General features: G+C 37.0%; 1 protein-coding gene across 1 annotated transcript; it reads right to left on the bottom strand.

The window, feature by feature from the left end:
- Positions 1 to 173: 173 nt before the first annotated feature.
- Positions 174 to 15,447, bottom strand: LOC102682896 (stomatin-like). Its single transcript, XM_006628265.3, has 7 exons — positions 15,096 to 15,447; positions 13,462 to 13,565; positions 11,994 to 12,066; positions 10,915 to 10,997; positions 5,876 to 6,079; positions 2,724 to 2,858; positions 174 to 1,266 (listed from the first exon to the last, which is right to left on the bottom strand). Exons 1-7 carry the CDS (start codon positions 15,190 to 15,192, stop codon positions 1,075 to 1,077), a joined length of 888 nt encoding a protein of 295 aa, XP_006628328.2. The 5' UTR covers positions 15,193 to 15,447; the 3' UTR covers positions 174 to 1,074.
- Between the last annotated feature and the right edge of the window lie 7,801 nt (positions 15,448 to 23,248).

Here is a 23,248-nt window from a genome sequence, read left to right as displayed (position 1 = left end):
TAAACTTTCTTGCTGGTGTAGAAGCTCCGGACACACCTATTAAGATCCTGCATGAATCTTCTATAGAATAATGGGAACAGCTTTATACATAAAACAGGTTTTTACAAAACTATAAAAATCTTATATACTGTACAAGTATTGCCAGTTTGTCAAATAACTTCTATTACACACAATTAAATGATTGTCTTTATTGAGTTTCTGTTCATCTGTATGTACGGTAACATGATATTATTTTCTACTGCTATACACAAGTATTTTTTTCGCTTCTCAAAAAGTATGGTTCACATCCTTTTACTCTGAGGTAGTGTTAGAGATACAGTAGACTCTTAAATAAAATTTACAGAAATGTTTCTTTTGTGGGTCTTCAGTGACAGACATTAATAATTATTAATCTTCCCCAACAACAAAAATCAACTCATGGTTTAATATCGATATTTCTTTAAAAAATAGCAAAAAAGCTATACTTTTTCTAAAAATACATTGTACTATAATGTTTAAAAAATACCAGTACTTTATAGTAAATAGGTATGTTCCCAAGTGATAAAAACACTTATTATATTGTATTATATATTAAATATTTCTCCACATAAAAGTCAAATCAATATATGTTAAAGTTTTACAGTGTCAACCCAAACCATCACTTCCAGCTCAGGTCAAATGTAGGAGCCGAGGACCCTTAGAATGGTTATAAACAAGAGGAGCCCAATATATCCATAATGCTCGGTTGGTTGCTTGTCACTTATTGATTCCAATATTTCACACAGTTCTCTCTTGAAGATTTTAGGAAATCAGCTTATTCTAGAGACCCATCAGCCTCTCTTTAAAGACTATTTCATCAGTGGTGAAATTTAAGTGGAGAGAATTTAAGATGGACAAAAGGATTTTTTTGCAAAAGAGTTCTAGGATTCTGAGATGAACTGTCAAAGTGCAGAAGTTGGATAGCTGAGATTTTTCAATCAATAAGATAAGCATGGTCGAAGTGCTCTTTTTTATCTGAAAACATAGTACAATTAACCCCTTTACTCTTAACAGAGTTGCGTGAGGGCCAGGCCAGGCTGTCTTGGGGGGTGATGCTCATTTCTGCTTCATAAATGAGGACATGAAGTCAATGGGAATGGGAAACAGGATGGTGGAGTTCCTCTCAGAAGCGATCTCTGACAGAGTCTGCAGGTAGCGAAGCTGCAGGGCAGAAGGAGCCTCAGACATGACTAAGGCAGCTTCCTTCAGTGCACGGGATGCATTCATCTCCCCTTCTGCTGCGATGACCTGCAAGGAGGATCTTTTTAGTTTTTCCCCAGGCCCAATACAGGATGTTGTTTCTATCAGTTTAGTGCCTTTTCATCAATATTATTATAAGGACCTTGACATGAAATAATATCTTGTTTTTGTTTAATTATGGCACTAAAGTAAAGTGGTTTAAGCAATTCAATTTAGTCCCACTCTCTGCGTTTAATGTCAAATTGATACACAATTCCAGTCACTCGTTTAAATTGGGTTTCCTGACTATTGTTGGCTAAAATCTGTATTTTCCCAGCAGCAGAAGCCAGCATCTGTTTTTCATCACACAATTCATCAAGTCTTTCTGAAGAAACGGCATGCCACAGGCATTAGCCCAGAACCTTAAGTGTCATTTACGACACCTCAATAACAATATTTGAGTACACTGACATACTAAGACACTGGTACTGTATTTAACATTAATTATGTTTTGTTTGTATCATTTCTGCCACATCTGCAAATGTTTGAACAGGTAACACTAGTCATTTCTAGTAGTTTTTTCCTAAATATCACCCATGGTAGAGTCAAAACAATAATAAAACTGCAAATTATGAGTGCACATTTTTCTGTGACTTTCATGAGCACAAAACAATAGGACCTGTTTCCTCATACTTTTATTTATACCAATGTTATAACTGTCGTAAATAAATTATTAACATGCTATTAAGGATTTTAAAAACATCATTAGAAAAGTATTCCATATCTCAAAAGCCTACTGTAGTAATAGGTTTTGGATTCAGAGTATGATTCATTTTGTGGTGGGGAGTATGGTTTTTTAACTTACAATTCCACACTTATATTAATTATATTAATACTTCCTCTATTCGTCCAGCTTCTAACCCCTTTATCCAAAACAGGGTCATGGGGGGTCAAAGGGGAGCCGGAGCCTATCCTAGCAAGGAATATACACAAGGCAGAATACACCTTGGACAGGATTCTAGTCCATCACAGGGCAAACACAGACACAAACACACACCAGGGCTAATTTTCTAGATGCCAAATAACCTACCAGTATGTATTTGGACTTGTGGGAGGACACCAGAGCACCATGCAAACATGGGAAGAACATACAAAATCCACACAGACAGCCCCACAGGTCTGGAATTGAATGCAGGGCCCCAGCACTGTGATGCTAACCTCTGTGCCACTGTTCTGTCTTCTATTAATACTATTAATAGAAGACAGAATCTATTAATAGATTAATAGATCTATTAATACATCAATACATTTTACATCTAGTAATCAAATATGTTACAAAGACACGTTGAGGGGGGTTTGATTACATGAATTTGATTACATGAATTGACTTTCCATCCTGATTGGAATGCCAGGCCAAAATGTATTTCTCTAAAGTAGTATATTTTCTGATTATTATATACTACTCACTCTGTAGCATATTGAAAAATGAGACAACCAATACAAAAAAAGGAAGAAGGATATGTTACTTTTGCACGGGCCTCCCGAGAAGCCTCTGCTTCAGCAGCCATAGCTCTCTGCAGTGACATTGGGAGTTTGACATCCTTGAGCTCCACTCTTTCCACCTTGATGCCCCAGTCCTTTGATGCATCATACAGCACATGCTGCAAAAGAAAGGACAGGAAGATGGAAGTGACAGCTGTTATGTCTGCTGAAGGCTTTGTTTCTGTTCATTCCAGAACCGATGTGGCCTGTGTGGATGTCCATACATCATCCTTAGGACATTAGGGACACGACACATTGTTTAGCTCAAGAGGTAAAACTGTCCGGATGCAAAGAACCAGAACAGAAGTGTTTCCCCCACTCTGCATTAGCGCTCTGCAGGAGAGAGGTGAGAAAATGAAAATCTGACTCTCTTAGAGGCTGTTAGTGCTTTACCTCTTATGTTACTCAAAAGATCTAAGACTCCCTATGCACCTTTGTTAATTGTTGAAAAGAACTGAATGATAAGAAGACAATAACTTATTGAATACGAAGACACAGTGTGTTGGTTTATATATACTTTTCCCAATTACCAGCACCCACTATGAGCTACTGCACATTCCTAAACACTGAGTCAGAAACTCTGAAACATATCCTTCCCATTGACCTCGGGGAATTGTATGGACTATATTGAAAAAACAAAAACATATCTATATAGAGAGAACCTACAGAGAGAAGTCATTTGAAAGCTTAGCCAAGCTTCTCTGGTTTATTGATAGACAACAGTATTCTCAAAGAAAACAGGAAATCCACTCATTCATTCTGTTGAAGGAGCTGTACTGCTTTTTTACATGGATTATAACACCAAGAATGGATATACATTTTAAAGAGTGGGGACACCACAGAGAGAGGCTGCCACACATTCCTCTTTATTTAATCCCTTAATAATCAAATGCTCATGGACAGCATACTTCCAAAGAATTTTAATGGAATCAAACATTGAAAGTAGACCATATATATAATATAATATATTAATATTCTCTACTGTCTTCCTTAGTTATCACTGAGTTTTAGTTCCATGGAGTAGAACTCTTATTTTTGGTAATGTGTGTGTCAAGATTTCTCTCTTTCTACCAGGCAAGCACTGATTTCTAAATGTTCTTTTAAAAGTTGCCCTTTTGTGGCTTGTAGAGCAAGCCTAAAAGTTACTGTCTGAAATTCTACTTTAAAAATGTTAAAGGAAAAAATATTTCAAGCCACTGCTATTAGAAAAAAAAGTAATATATTCGCTGTGCTATTAAAAAATACCATTATTAGGAGAGAGGTCACCACCTACTCTTCACCATTGAGTCTAAGATAAACAGCCCCCTCTCAGGAAGAGAGGTACACTTCTGTGTTGGTCCATTAGATCCAAGACAACTGTGTTTTATTGCAATTCCCACATGGGTCATCTCATTTCCCAGATTCATTATGTGAAGATCCCTGGGGAACAAGAACATAAAAACATAAATAAGGATACAAATAAAACAAGGCCATTAGGCCTTCCTGGACTGATATTATTTGATACTGGGGTACAGTATCATATTGATCCAAGGGACTCATCCTTCTTGAAGGAACATAAAAGCATGGGCTTCAACAACATGGCTAGGTAGCTTGTTTTGTGTAATTCCACAGCTTACTATGTAAAGAATTGCCACCAGTTCTTGGTTGTAAATGCAGTTCCACATTGGTTCCATGTTTTTCTCTGGTTCGTGTTTCACTTCATTTTTCATTTGCAAGAAACCAGCTGGGTTTAGTTTGTTAATGCCTTTTAAGATTTTGAATACTGTACTTGAATTAGACCCCTCCTAGTCCTCTCTGTCCAAGACTAAAAAAGTTCCGTTCTTTCAACCTGTCGGACATTCCAACAAAATTATCTTGTTAACTTGTTTACTAGATATGGCTTTGTGGCCCTCTGGTGACTATACATGGAATTACAGTATTCATTTCTAAAGACCTTTTCACATAAGGTAATTGCAATTGGAAACTGACTTCTCACTGAAAATCTCACTCTTAATTTAAAAAATCATAATAAAAAATATTTAATCCAATAAAAAAAAAATTATCCAAAGACCCCTTGTATTTCTTCTGATAATGATTAAATGTGTTTTACAAGCAAGTTCTTAATTTTGTTTATGTATCCAGAATATTTTTAGGAGTCTGGAAAAGTGAGATTCATTTTTCTTCTTTTATTTTCCTGATGGTTGTTGACTGAAAGGATTAGCAGTTTATTTGACTATACAGTATGTGACTTTATTGTTCTCTGTCGTTCTGTCTTACATTTTGCTCTGCTGTTTTTACATGTATTATATGGAGGGACATTCGAGCTTTAATTCTGTTGTGGGGTTAGAAATGTTGCTTGTTCTGGGATTATTCTCCCTATTCCTGTAGTTCTCAGGGATGCTGCAGAGCCGAGTGTGAAGGTGTTCACAGTTAAAGAGCAAAATTAAGGTATATTTCTATCACTGTCATTTTATATAGTTATAGGTGATGACCTGGGGAAAGCCTTACAGACAAAAACACTCCATTTCAGTTTATACCCCTTCACATTTTCCATATGTTCATAAGAAATTTTATGTCTAATGTACAGTAGGACTGATGGAAAATATGGTGTTTATAACCATTTAGCCATAGTTTCACCTGATGTAAACCATACTACAGAAATGTTTTTTCTCCATCTGTTTTTTCTGTGGTTTGAAGTAAAGAAACAGTACCTACTGTATGTTGCAACCAGATCACCATTCATACATCTACAGATCTGTACTTACAGTATACATCATTATGTAAAAAGCTTTATGAAAGATAATTCTACTATATTTGCCTCAGAGGTGAACAAAACACATTTTAGTAAAATAACTGAATTGGGTTGTTTTTTCTAGAGCATGCTCAACAACATATATTGTCTGATGCCACCATATTGAAAACAACCCTATTAAAAATGAAAAAAGTTGCTCTTTAGTAAATTATAAAATTATATAAATAATAAATTGGGTCAGTGATGCTGATGCATTGAATTTCATATTACACAGTATATCTATCAAAACTGTGTGTGTATGTGGGGGGGGGGGATTGTTTGTTTATTGTTCTGGTTCAGAAAAGTTTTAATAAATAAAAAACTGGTTTATGAAGAAAAGATTGGTTTGTGAGGAAAAGTCCTCACCTCCATCTGATCTGCCATCTCCTCTCGGTCAGTCAGTATCTCAGAAAGGTTCTTTGTCCCCAGCATGTTCCTCAGCGTTGTCTGAGCAAGCATCTTGGTAGCCTGGTCTGCATTCTCTACCTTCGTGATGGCAATTGAGGGGTTGAAGATACGATAGTACACAACAGCATCCACCATGATTGTCACAGAGTCTCTCGTTAAAACCTGTGAATAAATCAAAAAACAGGGGAAGGATTAAATGATATTAAATGATTTTAAATGATAACAATACAGTTTTGTTGTAGTACTACATTCCTTACTAAAGGACCACCCCAGTGTAATATTTCTAATAATAAAAAATATTATCAATATGTTATAATGTTGCATGTCCCTATTTGGTACATATTCTACAATTTATTAAATTTTACAAAGCTACAGAATTACTTTGTGAAATAAACTTAAGAATTATGTGCCTAAAACTGGTTTAACAATAATGATAGTTAAAGCGAAATTAGAAGAGTGAAGCGATGAGAAAAAGGCATTTTAACTGATAATCTTTACAGGATTATAGATTCAAATATTTTTAGAAAACTACTTAAATCTTGTGATGAAAGACAGAAATTAAGACCAGATCAGAAGTAGGCAGACACACATCTGATTTCCCATTTCCGGAATGACAAATAATGCATTTCTTAAACAAATTTTAAACAAATTTGACACCTGAAGAAGGCTCCACGGCCGAAACGTTGTGTTCTCTTTCTTCTTGTTTTAAACATGGAATAAACCTACTGTATTACTTGTTCCTTTGCAGCCTACGCATGCTGACGCAGCTACCCACCTGAACTTTATATATATATACAGACATGTGATACAGTATTTCTCACTGGCTCAGGGTGGCCAACTCCAGCACTTGTCAGACTGTGACCCATAGAGATTTATACATTATACAAAGGACACAAGCTCATATGGCTCACTTTTTTTATTTTTTAGTGGAAACACCTGGGCTAATCTGCTATAATTGAGATTGATCTTATTAAAAATCTAAATTTGTCTGGGAGCAATGGGAGCATACTCTCAGTTGATACTGGCATTCCCTGCTTGAAAGTGACATTTTAATTTCGTCCACACTAACAACAGAAAACATCTGTCTTCAGTACAGTAGGTTTTAGAACTGTAAGGTTATGTTGAGTTCAAACTTTGTTTGTTAAAGTTATTCCAAGTTAGGTTTTCAACTGGGTCAACAACTCCACCTGCTATACCTACCTAACTATAATTTGTTTACATAATAGTTAATCATTCTCTCATTTTAAAGAAATTAAACCAGCACCTATCTGTTGAAACTCAATTCTTCTGTGTCTAGTTTCAGTTACATTTTTTCAGGGGCTCATTTCTATGAGGGTTTATCACTGAAGTACATGTGTTCCATGTTAGGACCAAAAACTCAGGGCTTGAATACTAAACCCCTCCTTTACACTGTGTTGAGCCTCAAGATTTGGGAACATTGGTAAAATGAAAGAAATAGCTATTGCTACAGTACATCTTCAGTACCTACTTTTTAGAAAATGAAGTCCAAATCTAGGGACATATGGCCTAAATGGTTTACTAAGTGTGAGAGCTTTACAGGCTACATAAAAGACCCCAAGATTCAAAATAGAAAACACAAAATAATTTACTGAGCTGGAAAAACATATAAGAATTGCTAAGAGGGAGACAAAAAAGAGTATTGTATATTGTTATTTCAGAGGCAAAAAATAATGTATGTTTTCAGTATTACAACAGTAAAACATTGTTATTGTAGAGAGTAAATTATTTTAATCAAAAGGTGTTAAAATAGAAAATGATAAAGATAGATTAACAGACTAAATTAATATAACAAAGGTTTTTCCAATAGAAGATTACATAACTGACAATGAGGTTCTACAGGGGACGGGGCAGCTAAAACGTTAAATCACTGGATCCAAATGGTTTTATCCCATTAAACTCAAGAAAACTAGGGATGTTACTCATACACCCATATCTAGGATATTTCACATACATGTACAATAGGAACAGTACCCACCACAGCTTGGGGACTTGGAAATGTATCACAAGTTTATAAAAAAGCAGGAACAAACTGAACCAGAACAACTATAGAACAATTAGTCTTAATTAATTTACAGGTAAACAATTGGAAATGGCATTTTTAACTAAATTATAAGATGTTTAAAACAATAAGATTAATACAATGTTTTTTAAGAGCCAGTCAACACAGATTAAGAAGAGGGAGGTTTTGTTAAACCATCAAGTAGCAAGGATAGTAAACAAAAGCATAAACTTAGATTTCTAGAAAGCTATTGATAAAGTCTTTCATTTAAGGAAGATTGTCAAGCTGAACGTGTAGTGAATGTAGCACATGGATCAAGAACTGGCTAATGAACAGGAAACTGTGTCACTTTAAGGGTCACAACTAATTGGGCAGATAGGAGTGATGTGGTGCTATGGTTTAAATGTGATTAAAATTTGTTACACTTTCTGATGAGAAATTACCAATAAATTACAGATAGGGTGTGGGATCTACATCTCTTCACAAAAAGGAGATTAATTTCATTCTGGTACTATATAGAGGGAGGAGCTGTCATGATGGAGAGGGGGGAGTAGGGATAAATGTGAGATGAAGTGTGAAAAAGAGAGATTTGTGTATTATACTGTATACAGTATATACATCTATCCCTTGATTTATGCAAGCTTCAAGAATATATATGTTATTTATGCTTATATGTTGTTTATTTTATAAATTATGGCACACTACTGTACATGGGATATTACAGTTTAACATTGATTTAAGTTATTGTTTCTAAAAGTACTATTTATGATAATTAGTAGTTTGTCTTTGTTTATGTGAGTGTTGTTATTTACAACACCTACCATTCATCGTATAACTGTTAATAGCAAATGTTCAAACAGCACTTAATAATGAATGTGTGCTTGTAAATATTGTGGGGTGTATTTGGAGCATTTACAGGTAAAAATGTGTGGAGGTTATGGGGTCAGGAAAGCATTACAATTTTCCCCCATATTAATTAATGGTAATTAAGTATTTAATTTATGAGTTTTCTTTATATGAGGATTTTTTTTTCAGGAATGCATTAAGCTCATAAATCGAGAGATAGGTGATTATATACAGTTTCTTTCAAGAAATGACACAAGCTATGGTTATTACAGCTAAGGCAAAAGTGGTTTTGTTGTTAATCCTTCTGAACCATCAATTCCATATATAAGATCCTATAGAAACATAGGGCTAACCCAGGGGTGTATGCAGTCAGTATACATTCAGTACTGAAAGGTAAGCATTGGAAGGTCACAGTAACTAAGGAAAGGGTCACAGTTGGAATCTAAACACAAATATTTAGGATGGAGAAGAGGAAACACTCTGTGCACAAAGAGTTGTGGGTAACCACCTAGCCAGGTGGTTAAAGCTAAATCTCCGGACATCTTTAAGAAACAGCTGAATGAAATTTTAATTTCCCTTTCAACTTGTTCAATCAAGTAATCGCCCCCCTCCTGTTTGCAACCTTTGTTATGCTTTGACTGACACACTGTGATGACCTGGCTGTGTGTTGCGTAAGTAATCAGGCAGCTGGGATGAATGACAGGCAATTGAAGAGTAAGTTGCAGATGAAGCAGACAGGGAAGCCTGCAGTAGCTAGAACAGGCCGAGCTCAGTTTGCAAGCACAGAACACTGATTAAGGGATTAAACAGGCTCCTGGTCAAAGTGCAAAGTGCAAAATGCAAAGTGCAGAGTTTGGTAACAGATAATCAGAACATAATATCAGGCCGAAGGGAAAATCCAAAATCTAGGTCAAGAGTGCAGGCAGAAAGTCAGAAAACAGGAAGAACTGAAAAGAAAGACTGAAGCACTGAAAGCTGGTGAACAGACTCAATGTCAGAGAGCCAAATGCAAACGGATAAGATTTAAATAATCCTGTTGGCAAGATTAACCGGGGGCTAATGAGGAAGGGCAGCAGCTGGTTGGAGTTCGGCAGGCAATGGGCCGATGAGCCCCAGTGTGGGCTGACCCAAGTGTGACACACACTGTAAAGCGGAACACACTTAAATAACAATGGGTCAGATATGACAGGAAAACAAGAGCAAAATATTATTATTGTTTGACTTTTACTGCAAGAACTATTCGACTCAATCCTAAGAGACCACAAACACCTCCGATAAAAAAACAAATGCAATTTGTATGTTTGCAGGTTTAGAGCTGAATAAAGATAGTTCAAGGCCAAAGTTCATAGATTATTAGGAAGATGATCATCCAGGAGAGTATAAAAGCTGAGGATATTGCTGAGGTACACATACAGTATCATCATTAACAGCTCCTTTCAAGGCCATCCCAAGATCTCCCCTCACATCTCCATCATTACAATCTGCTATTGTTATCATCTTTATTTTCCTTTCTGTAAGGTGTCACTGTTGGACCCTGCTGTTCTCTGAGGTCAAGTCAAGACTCACCCTGTGGTCCACATGGGTCCTAATGCCCTAGTATAGTGATGGGGAGACTATACTGTAAACAGGTGCGTCCTTCGGATAAAACCGAGGTCCTGACTCTCTGTGGTCATTAAAAATCCCAGGGCGTTTCTCGAACAGAGTAAGGGTGTAACCCCGGCGTCCTGGCCAAATTTCCCTTTGGCCCTTACCAATCATAGCCTCCTAATAATCCCCATCTATGAATTGGCTTCATTACTCTGCTCTCCTCCCCACTGATAGCTGATGTGTGGTGAGCGTTCTGGCGCACTATGGCTGCTGTCGCATCACCCAGGTGGATGCTGCACATTGGTGGTGGTGGGGGGGAGACCCCATTACCTGTAAAGTGCTTTGAGTGGAGTGTCCAAAAAAGCACTATATAAGTGTAAGCAATTATTATTATTATTATTATTAAGTCCAGAATCTCTTGGTTTGAGATTGTGTCTAGACAACTGTCATTTGAATTCCTTCTTTCAAACAACAATCATAAACCCTTGGTTGTCCCTATATAAAATATCTTATTCTACAGCTTCTGAATATTGGTTATGCTTACTTCCTGTGGAGGGATATTGAATGATACTGTCCTCAAATCAACTCGACGGAATGTGTCCACACAGGGGATGATCCAGAACATTCCTGCAAAAAAAAAAAAAGATTTCAATGAAATTAAATCTAATTTGTAAAATATTCTGTATGCCAGGAAACTGCTTTAGTGTAGTGTAACTTCAGATTACCTTTTAAAAACACAGAATTAATTTATACCCTCCCAGTTTTGAATTTCTAATAGTTGTTTGTCTTGGCCTGTCCATTTTAATTGCAGCAACATGGACGGGGCAGGAGGATAACAGTATTCTGCAAGATGCCCCTGCTACACCAGGAACACAGTGATGCATCCTAAACTAGCAACACTACAGATTCACAGGTACCCAGCAAGTCTCTGGGGTAGCTGCTGCATCATAAACCCAGGATACCCCAGCACCACAAAACTCAAATATGCATCACCACTTTGGGATTCCTGGATTCATTAGGTGACTAATGATGCTACACAGGCCCACAATAGCAACACTCGAGCTCTGGAGCTCAAGCTATACAATGTTCAGCCAATGTAGTGTTATCATTTTTTGGCAGTTGTAGTAACTGTGAACCATATGTATTTTTGCAAGATAGACAATTTCAAAGCTGAATTGTCATCCATTAAAAGTAACAGTGGTGAACAGGGGATATCTTCCTGTAGTATCTTAATTAAATGGAATTAGGTAGATGCATTAAAAATGTTCTGTGGGATTACAGAAAATTCATCACATTAATTAATTATTTTATTAATTAATTCATCGTATTAAATCAAAGCCCAGGCAGACAAAAGTATTAATCCATAGCAACACGTGATATTGCCTGAATCTTTATGAAGTCACATCTTCCACACAGTAATTCCAACCGTGAATAAAAGTCCCTGATTGAAATCCTCATAGTTACAACATGTGGGTCCTCCACTTCAGAGTTGACAGCACTTTGGCTAATCAAAGTTGAACCTGCTTTACTGAGGAGTCAAAATGACTCCCAATACTGTCCACATAGAAACAAAATGTGGCGTTCTTCAGAAAGAAAAGAGATAATAAATTATGCAGTATATACCAGGTCCTTTGGCTCCTCCTTTGCTTATCCTCCCAAGTCGAAATATGACAGCTCTCTCATACTCTGCCACAATCTGGCCAGAAAGAAAAAGCTGTTGTCAATATTTTCTCATCTTCAAGCTTCCCTTTATAGACTTGAACATCCTATGAACATACTCCTATCCCACAGCCCAACCTCAGAGGAGGGAATTAAGTGCAGTCACATTTGTCCTCGCCATCCATGCATAATCCAGGTTTTAGCTTTTATTCATCAAACCAAATGAGCAGATTTAATTTTTAAACTTGAACATGATTAATTGCTGGCATTAGACCCATTAATTTACAAGGATGTAGATTTGTCATTGGAGGCCTTCTGTTGGAACATTAAGAAGTGTTTAAATTGATTGAGCAAAGCATTTGTTTTTCATGTTTAATGTCACAACATTAGACATGAAAGGTGGCTTTGGAGGCCCCTCTGCTTCATTTGGCTTCCAGTTTAACACCACGTGGTTTGATAATTACAGTATATCAAAAGCACATACTTCTTTGTGTAAAGAAAACCCTCACAGTACACTGTGAAATTCTTTTCACTGAGCAAGCTTAATCAATTTCCTTTCACCAGACAGACTATGGTAGTCACTCACATCCACAGGTCTATATTTCAGGCTAAAAGGTTTCTTTAGGTTGAATTGTCAAGTGTCTTTCCACATGAAGAATTATCCGGGTTAACCATCTTTCACTCTTTTTAATATCACAACAAATTCAGGTTCACACCTGAATTCAGTGCTCTACCAAGAATCCACTAGTTTCAACATCTCATCTTTTCCTTGAACATGATGAACAGTTTCTCAAAAAGCTGTCTAAAAGAAATCATTGCTGGGTCAACAAATAAAAATAGCATTACATAGTATTTAATTAGACTGTTATTATTAATTTACAGTGTTTTAGGTCATTTAAAATAAGTAATTTAAGTTGAAGTAATTTTAAAATATACTAATACATTCTGGGTGTTTTAATACTTTAATAAGATTATCTACATCTATCTTTGTTCACAACCAGATAAGGGTTGTTTAAATAAGGGAACAATAATGTTAATTAAGAAGATTGGACAAAACATAGTACATGAAAACAACAAAACATATTTCCATAACAACAGTGTTGTGAGGTACTGTAGACCTGGGAACCGTGGCAGATGTTCTCATTTTTTAATGGCGTCACCCTATACTAATTATTCTATTTACAGTTTCTACAAAATGAACCTGTGAATGCTGAAAGGACTACAGTAAATCTAGCACTTTTTCCATACTATGTATAACAATAACTTATCTTAAAAGTGTAATAAGAACAAACTGCAAACTGTATTCCTCATAATATTCAAAATAAGAACATCAATGATAAAACTGTATTTTCTCATAATCTTTGCAAGGCACTACAGTATAGATTTTGTTCCTGGGCATTGCAAGGTTTTGACATGATCAGGCTGCACTTACCTTTATGCAAAGCCAGATCGAAATTGGAAAAGTCAGGATAATTAAAAGAAAAGAACAGGCTATCAGGATTATTCCACAGCAACCAACACCACCTGCTCCACCATCTGCATACAGTAAAATCATGTTAAGACAAATATTATAGCACAGTTCTTCTACACCTCATTTATCTATGTTCTTCAAGCTTAGATCACTAAGCAACACATTTGAATTGCAATTTTCAACACATCGAAAATGTGGAATGGAATTTCCTTTACTCAATTTCCCGTATACAATGCCTTAATCACTGGCTTATTTATTGACTTACTGACAGATTTCTATAATTCTAAAATGTGCGGTCTTTCAATCTTGATCATCTCTTGTGTCTGCAATCAATAAACAAAAGTAAGATAAGCTTAAATGGTTCATAGACACAATAGATATGACCAGCGGTTTATTGAAATAAGTTAAGGGAATCAGATTTGCTCTCTCAATGTTGCCAGTTATTGGAGTCTTTATAATTACAGTAAATGTACTAATTCTGAAGATCTTATCATAACTGTAATTTTGTTTTTTTTTTCTAAATAATCCAACCATACATTTTCACACTGCTTGTCTCGTGAAAGCCACTGCACTTGTATTGCAGCAGAAAAAAGGTTTGTAAGTGGTCAGTTTTTCTTTGACTTCAGTACTTTTATTGTTGTTCACTGCACCTGATGCAGATGTTATATGTACATTTTTATACTGTACAATTAATAATTATGTGCAACCAATGATTATCTACAGAAGTTCAAGTAGGTACAGTAGCTGCATCAGCATGTGTAGGCTGCAAAAAGGTTTATTCCATGCTGAAAGAAAAAGAAAAGACAACAATTTCATCATGGAGCCTTCTTCAGGTGTCAAGCTGTGAAACGCGGTGTCTCTTTTCTTTTCCTTTCATGGTGGAATAAACCTGTACTTGTTCCAATCATTATCTATGCCTATTGTTATAATGTTAATGCTGTTATGTACAACCAGACTTTCAATTTTTACACCATAGTTTATCCTCTCATCCTGGCCACTAGCCCATTGAAAAAAAATTCTCTAATGTTGAAATATCCTTCATGAATGTCTGGCTTTGATGAGATCATTTTGCATCTGAGCTCAAAGAAGTGACTGAAAAAAAGCATTGTTTTTTGGTTCAAAAGCTCTCTGTGCTGTAAGATTATTTTCATGTGTTGCTAACAAATTTGAAGATAAAGTACAATTCATTATACAGTACATTCATTACGTTTTGTTTTAATGTGTGATGTGCGCTACGGTTGATTAATTTAGGAGCTGCTATTAATAAATCAAAATCAAGTAGGATTTAACATTTAAGGCTGAAATCAAGACTTAAATTACTTTTTCAAACCATCCTGAACTGTACGGTAACATTGTCGGATTTACAAAGCAGAAATGTTTTTTCTTAACAAATAAATCAATTTATAATTGTGGTTATGAGTTGCAGACACTGGGTGCAGTGAGAACACCTCAGGTAAGGCAGGAAGGTCTGCACCCACCTAGGATTCAGTCAGAGGTGTTTACTTTGTCATGTAACAAACAAGGTTCTCTTGCTTTTGCTCCATTAGTCCTCAATAGCATTAATATATGTGTTCACATTTTATGGAAGAAATTACCTTCATAATTTTCCACCCTTGCTCTCCCGTTGTCTGCAGCTTCTATGTTTCTTGAGTGTTGCTTTTCCATTTCAGGTTCCACTTTATTGACTGACATGAACAAATTTATTTTCCTACTAAAATAATGGGTTACCTTTCTGTTACCTTGACTCTGACTGTTCTCCAAAGAACTGTAATGTGTTCTAGGAAAGGAATGGGCCAGGTGCCCATAGCTACCCTGTGTGTGGCAGCCACGCCTCAGAGAGCACAAGCTGCAAAAGAAAACAAAGGTACTGTATGTTGCTGCCTAGTAACATGAGAACATTAACCATTACAAAGCATCAGCTTTCAGGCCTCACTCTGCGCTTGCAGCCGCGAGTCTCTGGCTGTGTCCCAGTTGTCACACTAACCCTAAGCCCTTCCTCCAAGTCCTCACTTCTGTGACGTAGCGCAAGTGTGGACTTAAAGAGGCCGAGGATTCGGGGGGGCGACATTATAAAAATGGTAATGGTACGCCCTCGCGCGACGTCACTCTCGGGTTACTCGGCTCAGGGGCGAAACGCTTTCGGTTGTTGATGTTTCTTTTTCAATGGCTCTTTTATGTCGGCGGAAAATTTTTAAAATACTTTTTCATTCTCCGCTCAAACTTTGATGAAATTGAATTTCATCTCGTGTATCCCTGCACATTGACACATTGTGTTCATTCATGCTGAGCAGGTTCGACTCAAAATGGGCGAAGTAAGCTAAGGAAAACATGATAATACCGTCTGTCTGTCCCAGTACAAAAATGACAGTACGAGGAACATAACGCGTTTAATCACGTTCATTCAGTAAACTAAGTACACTTGGCAATACTTCAAAGCTTTGTACTATTAAGTACGTGTAGTAATTAATATTCCGTGTACAAAATACACTGCAATAATAATACTAATTCCTTGTACTTAATGTATATAGCGCTTTTCCAGGTGGATGCTGCACATTGGTGGTGGTGGTGAAGGGCAGTCCCCATTACCTGTAAAGCGCTTTGTCCAGAAAAGCACTATATAAGTGTAAGCTCTTATTATTATTATTTTCTGGACACTACTCTCAAAGTGCTTTACAGGTAATGGGGACTCCCCTCCACCACCACCTATGTGCAAGATCCACCTGGATAATAATAATAAAAAACGTTATTTTATATAGCGCCTTTAAAGGTGGCTTCTCAAAGCGCTATACAGGATGACAACAACAATAAATAAGAAGAATACACAAGATAAAACACAATTACAATATAATGAGGAGACCTTGGATGGTGGTACTAAGAAAGGGGTGAAGAAGTAAACCAGTTAAGTAAAGGCTTTTCTGAAGAAGAGGGTTTTAAGTCTGGATTTGAAGGAGCTTAGAGAAGGTGACTCTCTGATATCCTTGGGGAGAGAGTTCCAGAGCTTGGGGGCATAACAGGAGAAGGCCCTCTCACCCATACAATGTAGATGGGCTTGGGGGACAGTAAGGATAGGAGAATTAGAAGAACGAAGGTTGCGAGGTGTGGAGTAGGGTGATAATAGTTCAGACAGGTACTGAGGTGCCAAGCCATGCAGAGCCTTATAGGTAAGAATGAGGTGTTTAAAGTCTACACGAAATTTGACCAAAAGCCAGTGCAAGGACTCCAGGATAGGAGTAATGTGAACACTTGCACTAGACCTGGTCAGGATTCTGGCTGCTGAATTTTGGACATACTGCAATTTGTTCAGAGTAGATTTAGATACCCCAGCGAGTAGAGCATTACAGTAGTCAATTCGAGAGAACACAAATGTGTTGATCAGCTTTTCAGCCACAGTTAGTGATAGCATAGGGCGTAGTCTAGCTATATTTCTGAGGTGAAAAAAAAATGTTTTGACAGTATGCTGCACATGTGGGTTGAATGTTAAGCCAGAATCAAATATAACCCCAAGGTTTTTCAATTTTGATTGAGGCTCAAGTACAGAACCATCTACAGATAAGGTTACAGGACTGGCTTTATGAGGTTGATGGGGGGTGCCAATAAGCTTGACTTCGATCTTGTCGCAGTTAAGATGAAGGAAGTTTTGAGTCATCCAAATCCAAATTTTTATGTCAGAGATGCAATTAGATAGAATAGAGACAGCCAAATCAGTGTCAGGCTTGGTATGGATGTATATTTGAGTATCGTCAGCGTAAAAATGAAAGCTGAGGCCATGTGATCTTAAAAGCTGACCAAGTGGGAACATGTAAATGCTGAAGAGCAAGGGGTCCAGTATTAAGCCCTGAGGAACACCAGACTTAACAAGACCAATTTCAGACCTGTACCCATTGAGAGAGACAAAGTGACAGCGATCAGTGAAGTAAGATTTGAACCATTTGAGAGCAGTGTCAGAAACTCCAAACACAGTCTCAAGACGAGAAAGTAAGATGTTATGGTCAACAGTGTTAAAAGCAGCACTGAGATCAAGAAGAATGAGTATAGAAAGAGAACCAGAATCAGAAGCTATTAGAAGATTGTTAGTGACTTTGATCAGGTCAGTTTCTGACCAGGATGATGCGACAGCAGCCATAATTCACACAGTACATTCACCACACATCAGCTATCAACGACGAGGAGAACAGAGTGATGAGGCCAATAATAGATGGGGATTATTAGGAGGCGATGATTGGTAAAGGCCAATGGGAAATTTGGCCAGGACACCAGGATATATGTCAAAATGTTGTACCTAGAATACATACAATATTGTAACGAATTCGGGTTTCAGTACGGAATAGAGCAGGCATAGGACTCAGGGAATAGGGTTGAACACATTTATTAACTTGAACTTGAACCGGGAAAGGTACACACACAAGGACAGGGGTTACAGCGCTGTACCTTCACTAACACACAGACACGAAGGGAAGAGGCTTTCTCCCAGCCTCCGCCCACTATAGTATAAACAGTCCTGTAGTCCCGCCCCAAGGCGCTGTTCTCATGCTAAAGCACCCCGCGTGGTGCTAGAGTATGAATCTAAAGTAACCTAATGAAATTTTGCAAAGGAACAAGTAATAGGTTAATTCCATGCTGAAAAGAGAAGAGAGACAACACAAAATTGTGGCTGTGAAGCCTTCTTCAGGTGTCACTCGACGAAGGCTTCACAGCCGAAACATTGTGTTTTCGTTCTTCTCTTTTCAGCATGGAATAAACCTATTACTTGTTCCTTCGCAAAATTTCATTAGGTTACTTTAGATTCATATTGTAGCGGACTACACATGCTGACGCAGCTACCCACCTGAACTAATGAAATTTTGTTTTACATACAGTATAATATTAAGAGTTTTAACACTGTAAAAAGATGAATTTTACTAACACGTAATGACTTTATTCTCTTATCTTTGATAGGCTAGAACATGATGTCATCATTTTGCGAGGGGGGTATTCCCTTCAGCAGACTTCAGAGAAGGGAGCATTGGTGGACATTGTGAGCAACCTTGTGAAACACAAATTTAGAACCCTAAGCCTTTACAGACTTTAGTGGGAACGTGTATATGAAGGCCGCAAGATCACAAGTGTGTCACAACTGAAACCTTGGACACTGCCAGTGTCTGTTCTCATTCTTGGTTTTCGCACAATCACAGCCATCCCTTCTACCAAGATGCAGCCTTTTGTGTGCCAGTTTGAGAATCATAAAGATATCAACTGTTGCTAACATCACAAAATCTCTACCAAGAGAGTAGCAGGTGATATCTTTAGTGTGACATTGGAGTTAACAGCCCTGGCCTTCCTTTCAGTATTTGTTCCTAGTAGAAGTGAACATAAGTGGAAAAAATACTTTTTTTGCTGGAACTAAACTAATGGGACACTTACAGTACCTTGAAAAATTATTCACACACTTTCAGTTATGCCCTGTTCTTCTGGATTTGAAATGATATTCGTATTAAAATGAATATTGTTCATCAGAAGTTCAAGTAAGGAACACAGCACTTTTATGGTGAAAGCAGATAAACCTCTGTTAAAATAGCAAGAAAAATCCCCAAATCCCAAACTGAAGTATGGGCATTGCAAAGCAAGGAAGAAATCACTTACTACCCAGTGTATCTTGCACATGACTCTAAGCTCTCACACAGTTGTTTTCCCAAGCACGCATTTCTCACACTACTGAAAATCACTTCCACATTTGTTTACACATTAGCTCACAGCACAGGACTAAATGATTTTCACAAGCAACTACCTAATTAGCAGATGTCTAAAGACTAGTTTGTCTTTTCACAAATATTATTATTATTATTATTATTATTATTATTATTTTGCAGTCATAGCGTACGTCAGAGGATATTAGCTGTATCAAAGATGTCTGCAGTGGTAAGATCAATTGCAACAAACTGAAAGTAGCTTACTAGCTGGAGTTCATCCCATGGTTAGTACACAGCTACAGTAGTTCATTACCTTAAAGACCAAATACAATGAACTTGGCTGCTGAAATTAGTCTGCAGCTTCATACTAAAACTGTTTCTTAATTGCAGTGAACCAAAAGTGAAGCTGCTGCCCTCTAGAGTTTACTGAAGTAGGAGACTAACTAAAGTCATCTCTTCATATGGTTAAACAACTTTGTCGAGTACTAAGCAGAACACTGAAACATATTGGAACGTTCCCTAATATAGTGGACAAAATACTGTCACTATGTCATGAATCTGTTATACCTCCATCACTTAGAAAATGTAAATATTTAACTGATAGCTTTCCACATTTCACACCACATTTATTAATAATAATTTGTATTAGGTGTTTATTAATAAAAATGTCATTTTAAAATTTTAATGTTTATATTTTACTATAATGTTTTATTAGTTGCTGTATTAAAGATAATGCATTTAGAGTCTTTAGTAGATTACAGTGAATTTTAAGAAATCCTGTGGAGTGAAGAGAACTAAAATTAAGTCCACAATGAACTGTGTTCTGTCATATCTGGGTGTTGATTAAATAGATCTATTGTATTTTTTATTGTGATGGGACTTTACACTTGTAGTTCTCAGGGCATAGTAGGGATATTGACAAATTGGGGACACAGAGAATTAGTTGTGTAGGCAAATGTAAGGGTGCATTGAAGAACAAAAACTCTTAGATGAAGTGCAAGAAATGTAGCCCTGAAAATGCACAAGACTTAATTTTATAGTACTACAGACATAAATGTTGTCTATACAGTACATAAAACCAAAATAGTGTTCATTTTTTCATCTGAACAATCTCCTCTTGAATCTACAGTATATCATTTATCAATGGAAATAAAAGCTGCTGTATTACATGTTCAAATTCAAACCTGCTGGTGTAGTTGTTTGTTAGATGACTAGTTGCAATTGACTAGTGCATTACTAGTTACTTACTTTCATCTGGTATATTTTAGTATAAATGCAGTTCTTAAAAACTAACATTAAACAAACAGCCAGAATGACTAATGAGAAGATTCCATCTGCACTGTATTGGTTTTCCCTGAAGAGTGATTTTACCATCGCTCTCATCCTTTACTCATAGGCATGTTGCTCTCAAAGCACCAGGAGGGCTCCTGCAACAGAGAATGGAGACTGACTTTTTTGGCAGAGTCAGACAACATTTCACCACTAAGGTAGGCAAAACCTTAGTGTTCCTTTAAAAACAAAAGGCCTGAGGGTATAATCTTAACGGGTCCTTTCTATAATGTGTCTTTAAACAGGATCAAACTCAGTATCTCATACCCTTTCCAGGTATCACTGATTATACAGTAGCCCTGACACTTTCATAAACTGTTTGTGCTAATTGGGTAATCAAAATTCAAACTGATGAAATATTAGCCACTACATATTTTTTTCTTTAAGACAAGAAAACTTTTCAAGACAAAGAAAGTGCAAAGTGTATCTTCTAAAGAAAGTACTTAAACTGTTAGAATGATAATCTCTCACTGAAAACAAAAACAGTTTTAACAGTTGTGCACATTTCACTCTCTGACCCTCTACCTGCTCTGAAAGACTCCAGGAGTGCCTGTCTGCCCCCTGCAGGACTCCAGCATCAGACTGATCCTGTGCCACAGTGTGGGGATGATCTCTCAGACCGTGCTGAGCTCCAGTCACACTGGGGCCCCGAGCTTCCCAGCCAAAGCCCAGCTCCTGGAGACAATGATGGTCAGTGTCAGCTGCTGCAGTGAGACTATTTCATTTAATTCCACATTTTACAGCAGTAAAATTACATGATTTCACAGAATTCCAGCTCTTTTTATACAAACAATAACTAAAAGTTGATAACTGATCAGTACTGTGTCTGCTCTAACTGTATCTTGTTGTACAATTGTTTCAACCCAGTGCTGCCTGATGTGCACAATACCTTACTGCATATGTGTGCAAAGGCTGTGCTCACATTGTCTCCAGAGGATTGCAGTGGGCCTGAGCCCCAGGTAAGGAGTGACACACTCAACTGTGTTGAATTTAGTGTAGGACACATATGTTAGTAAATGTCATAAGAATATTGTCACTTTAAGGTGTCCTTTGAGACAAACAGGTTGGACAGATGACTTTAACTATTTCATTTTGAAACATAACCTTTGTTAAATATATATACTGTATACAGTATATTCATCTTTATGACATCATGTATTTTGATGTCTTAATTCTATTCTTTAGTGGGTTTTGTCATTTTGATCAACTGTGGGAGGGGCTAGGAACATGTGTTTTTTTTATCCAATTAAAACATACGAGGGAGTCATGTGTTAAGGACTTAGGTAATGTGAGTTCATCTGAGCATTCTGGGATAGACTTGTCACTCTTTTCTGAATCTGTCATGATGGAAGATGGAGAAGGCTTCACTGACCATATGGTAAGTACCTGTATTTATTTTATACATAACACAAATTTGTGGGGCACATTTTTAAAAGCTATTCATTTTTAAGCATGATATGACATGTTAATGTGAAAAACAATCTGAATTATATTTGTACTGTTCTCCAAATCTGACAGTAAATATCTGTATCCCCTGGGATACGTTGCCTAAATGGGGGCATAAAACAGTCATTAATAGCACTATGGGTGCCTGTTCTTTAAAAGGCCATAAGTATTAGATATTAAATAACAACAACTGAAATGCTATTTTTTATTCTTTCATCGCATACATTTGCATTATTGATTAACTTTAATATAATTTACTAACTATTTCAGGGAATTTCCACAAAGATATTTTATAGTAGGTCTAGGAGAGGGATTCAGCCAGTAGTCTTGCCACCTGATGGCTCTTCAGATTCAGAGCAAGGGACAAGTGAGGAAGATGATGAAGCCTATGTATGTGCAGAAGGCCGAAGAGAAGATAGCAGCAGTAGCAGCGAGGATAGCAGTAGTGACAGTAGCTGTAGTGATGAGGCAGCAGAAGGAGGACAACTGTCCAAGCAAATTAAGAAATTTAGGTGATGTAAACCAATAAATAGGATATTGTTGATAAAGTAACACTATATACTGTGTGTGCATGTGGGTGTGTACACATGAATGTATGCATGTGGACTGGAAACCAGACAAAAACTTTTATGTCCAAGACTGCTAACTGACCACAGAGAATGTGTCCATGGAAGTAATACATGTTATTTATAGAATGTATAGTGAGCAAAAAAGGGAGTGGTTTACAATAAACCATTATATATTTTATTCCTTTCTAGGTGGAAAAAAGCAGATTTTGAACACCAGTCAGCTACAACACCAACATATTTCATGGCACCAGATGGAATCTTTTCTCCACGAACCTATTTTTCCAATTTCTTTGATAATGAGATTTTTGAACTAATTGCTGATCAGACCAATCTGTACTCATGCCAACTGATTGGTGGAAGCATAAACACCAACATCAGTGAAATCAAAGCATTCATAGGTATCAAATTGTTCATGGGTGTAGTGAAAATGCCTGCAATGGAAGATTACTGGGCCAGTGATACAAGATATGACAAAATAGCAGATGTCATGCCAATTAAGCACTTCAAATGTTTGTCCAGAATGCTTCACTTCCAAAATAACCTGGTCCCTGAGTCCCAAGAAGACCGGCTGGTGAATATCAGGCCTGTGATAGACCATATGAGAACGAAATGCTCACAAATTGAAAGTGAAAATCAGTTCTCGATTGATGAAATGATGGTGCCTTACAAAGGTTGAAAAGCTGGAAGTCTGCGCTAGTACCTACCTGCCAAACCCGAGAAATGGGGTTTTAAGATCTT

The sequence above is a fragment of the Lepisosteus oculatus genome, chromosome 5 (genome assembly GCF_040954835.1).
Source record: "Lepisosteus oculatus isolate fLepOcu1 chromosome 5, fLepOcu1.hap2, whole genome shotgun sequence".
NCBI classification, from domain to species: Eukaryota; Metazoa; Chordata; class Actinopteri; order Semionotiformes; family Lepisosteidae; genus Lepisosteus; species Lepisosteus oculatus.
The sequence above is the reverse complement of the archived record's forward strand: the minus strand, read 5'-3'. Positions and strand labels throughout refer to the sequence as shown.

Coding starts and splice junctions, on each gene's coding strand:
- LOC102682896 (XM_006628265.3), bottom strand. CDS start 15,192: ATGTCAGTCAATAAAGTGGAACCTGAAATGGAAAAGCAACACTCAAGA. Junction 12,067..13,461: donor CGATCTGGCTTTGCATAAAG/GTAAGTGCAGCC, acceptor CTTTCTGGCCAG/ATTGTGGCAGAGTATGAGAG. Junction 10,998..11,993: donor AGGAGGAGCCAAAGGACCTG/GTATATACTGCA, acceptor TTTTTTTTGCAG/GAATGTTCTGGATCATCCCC.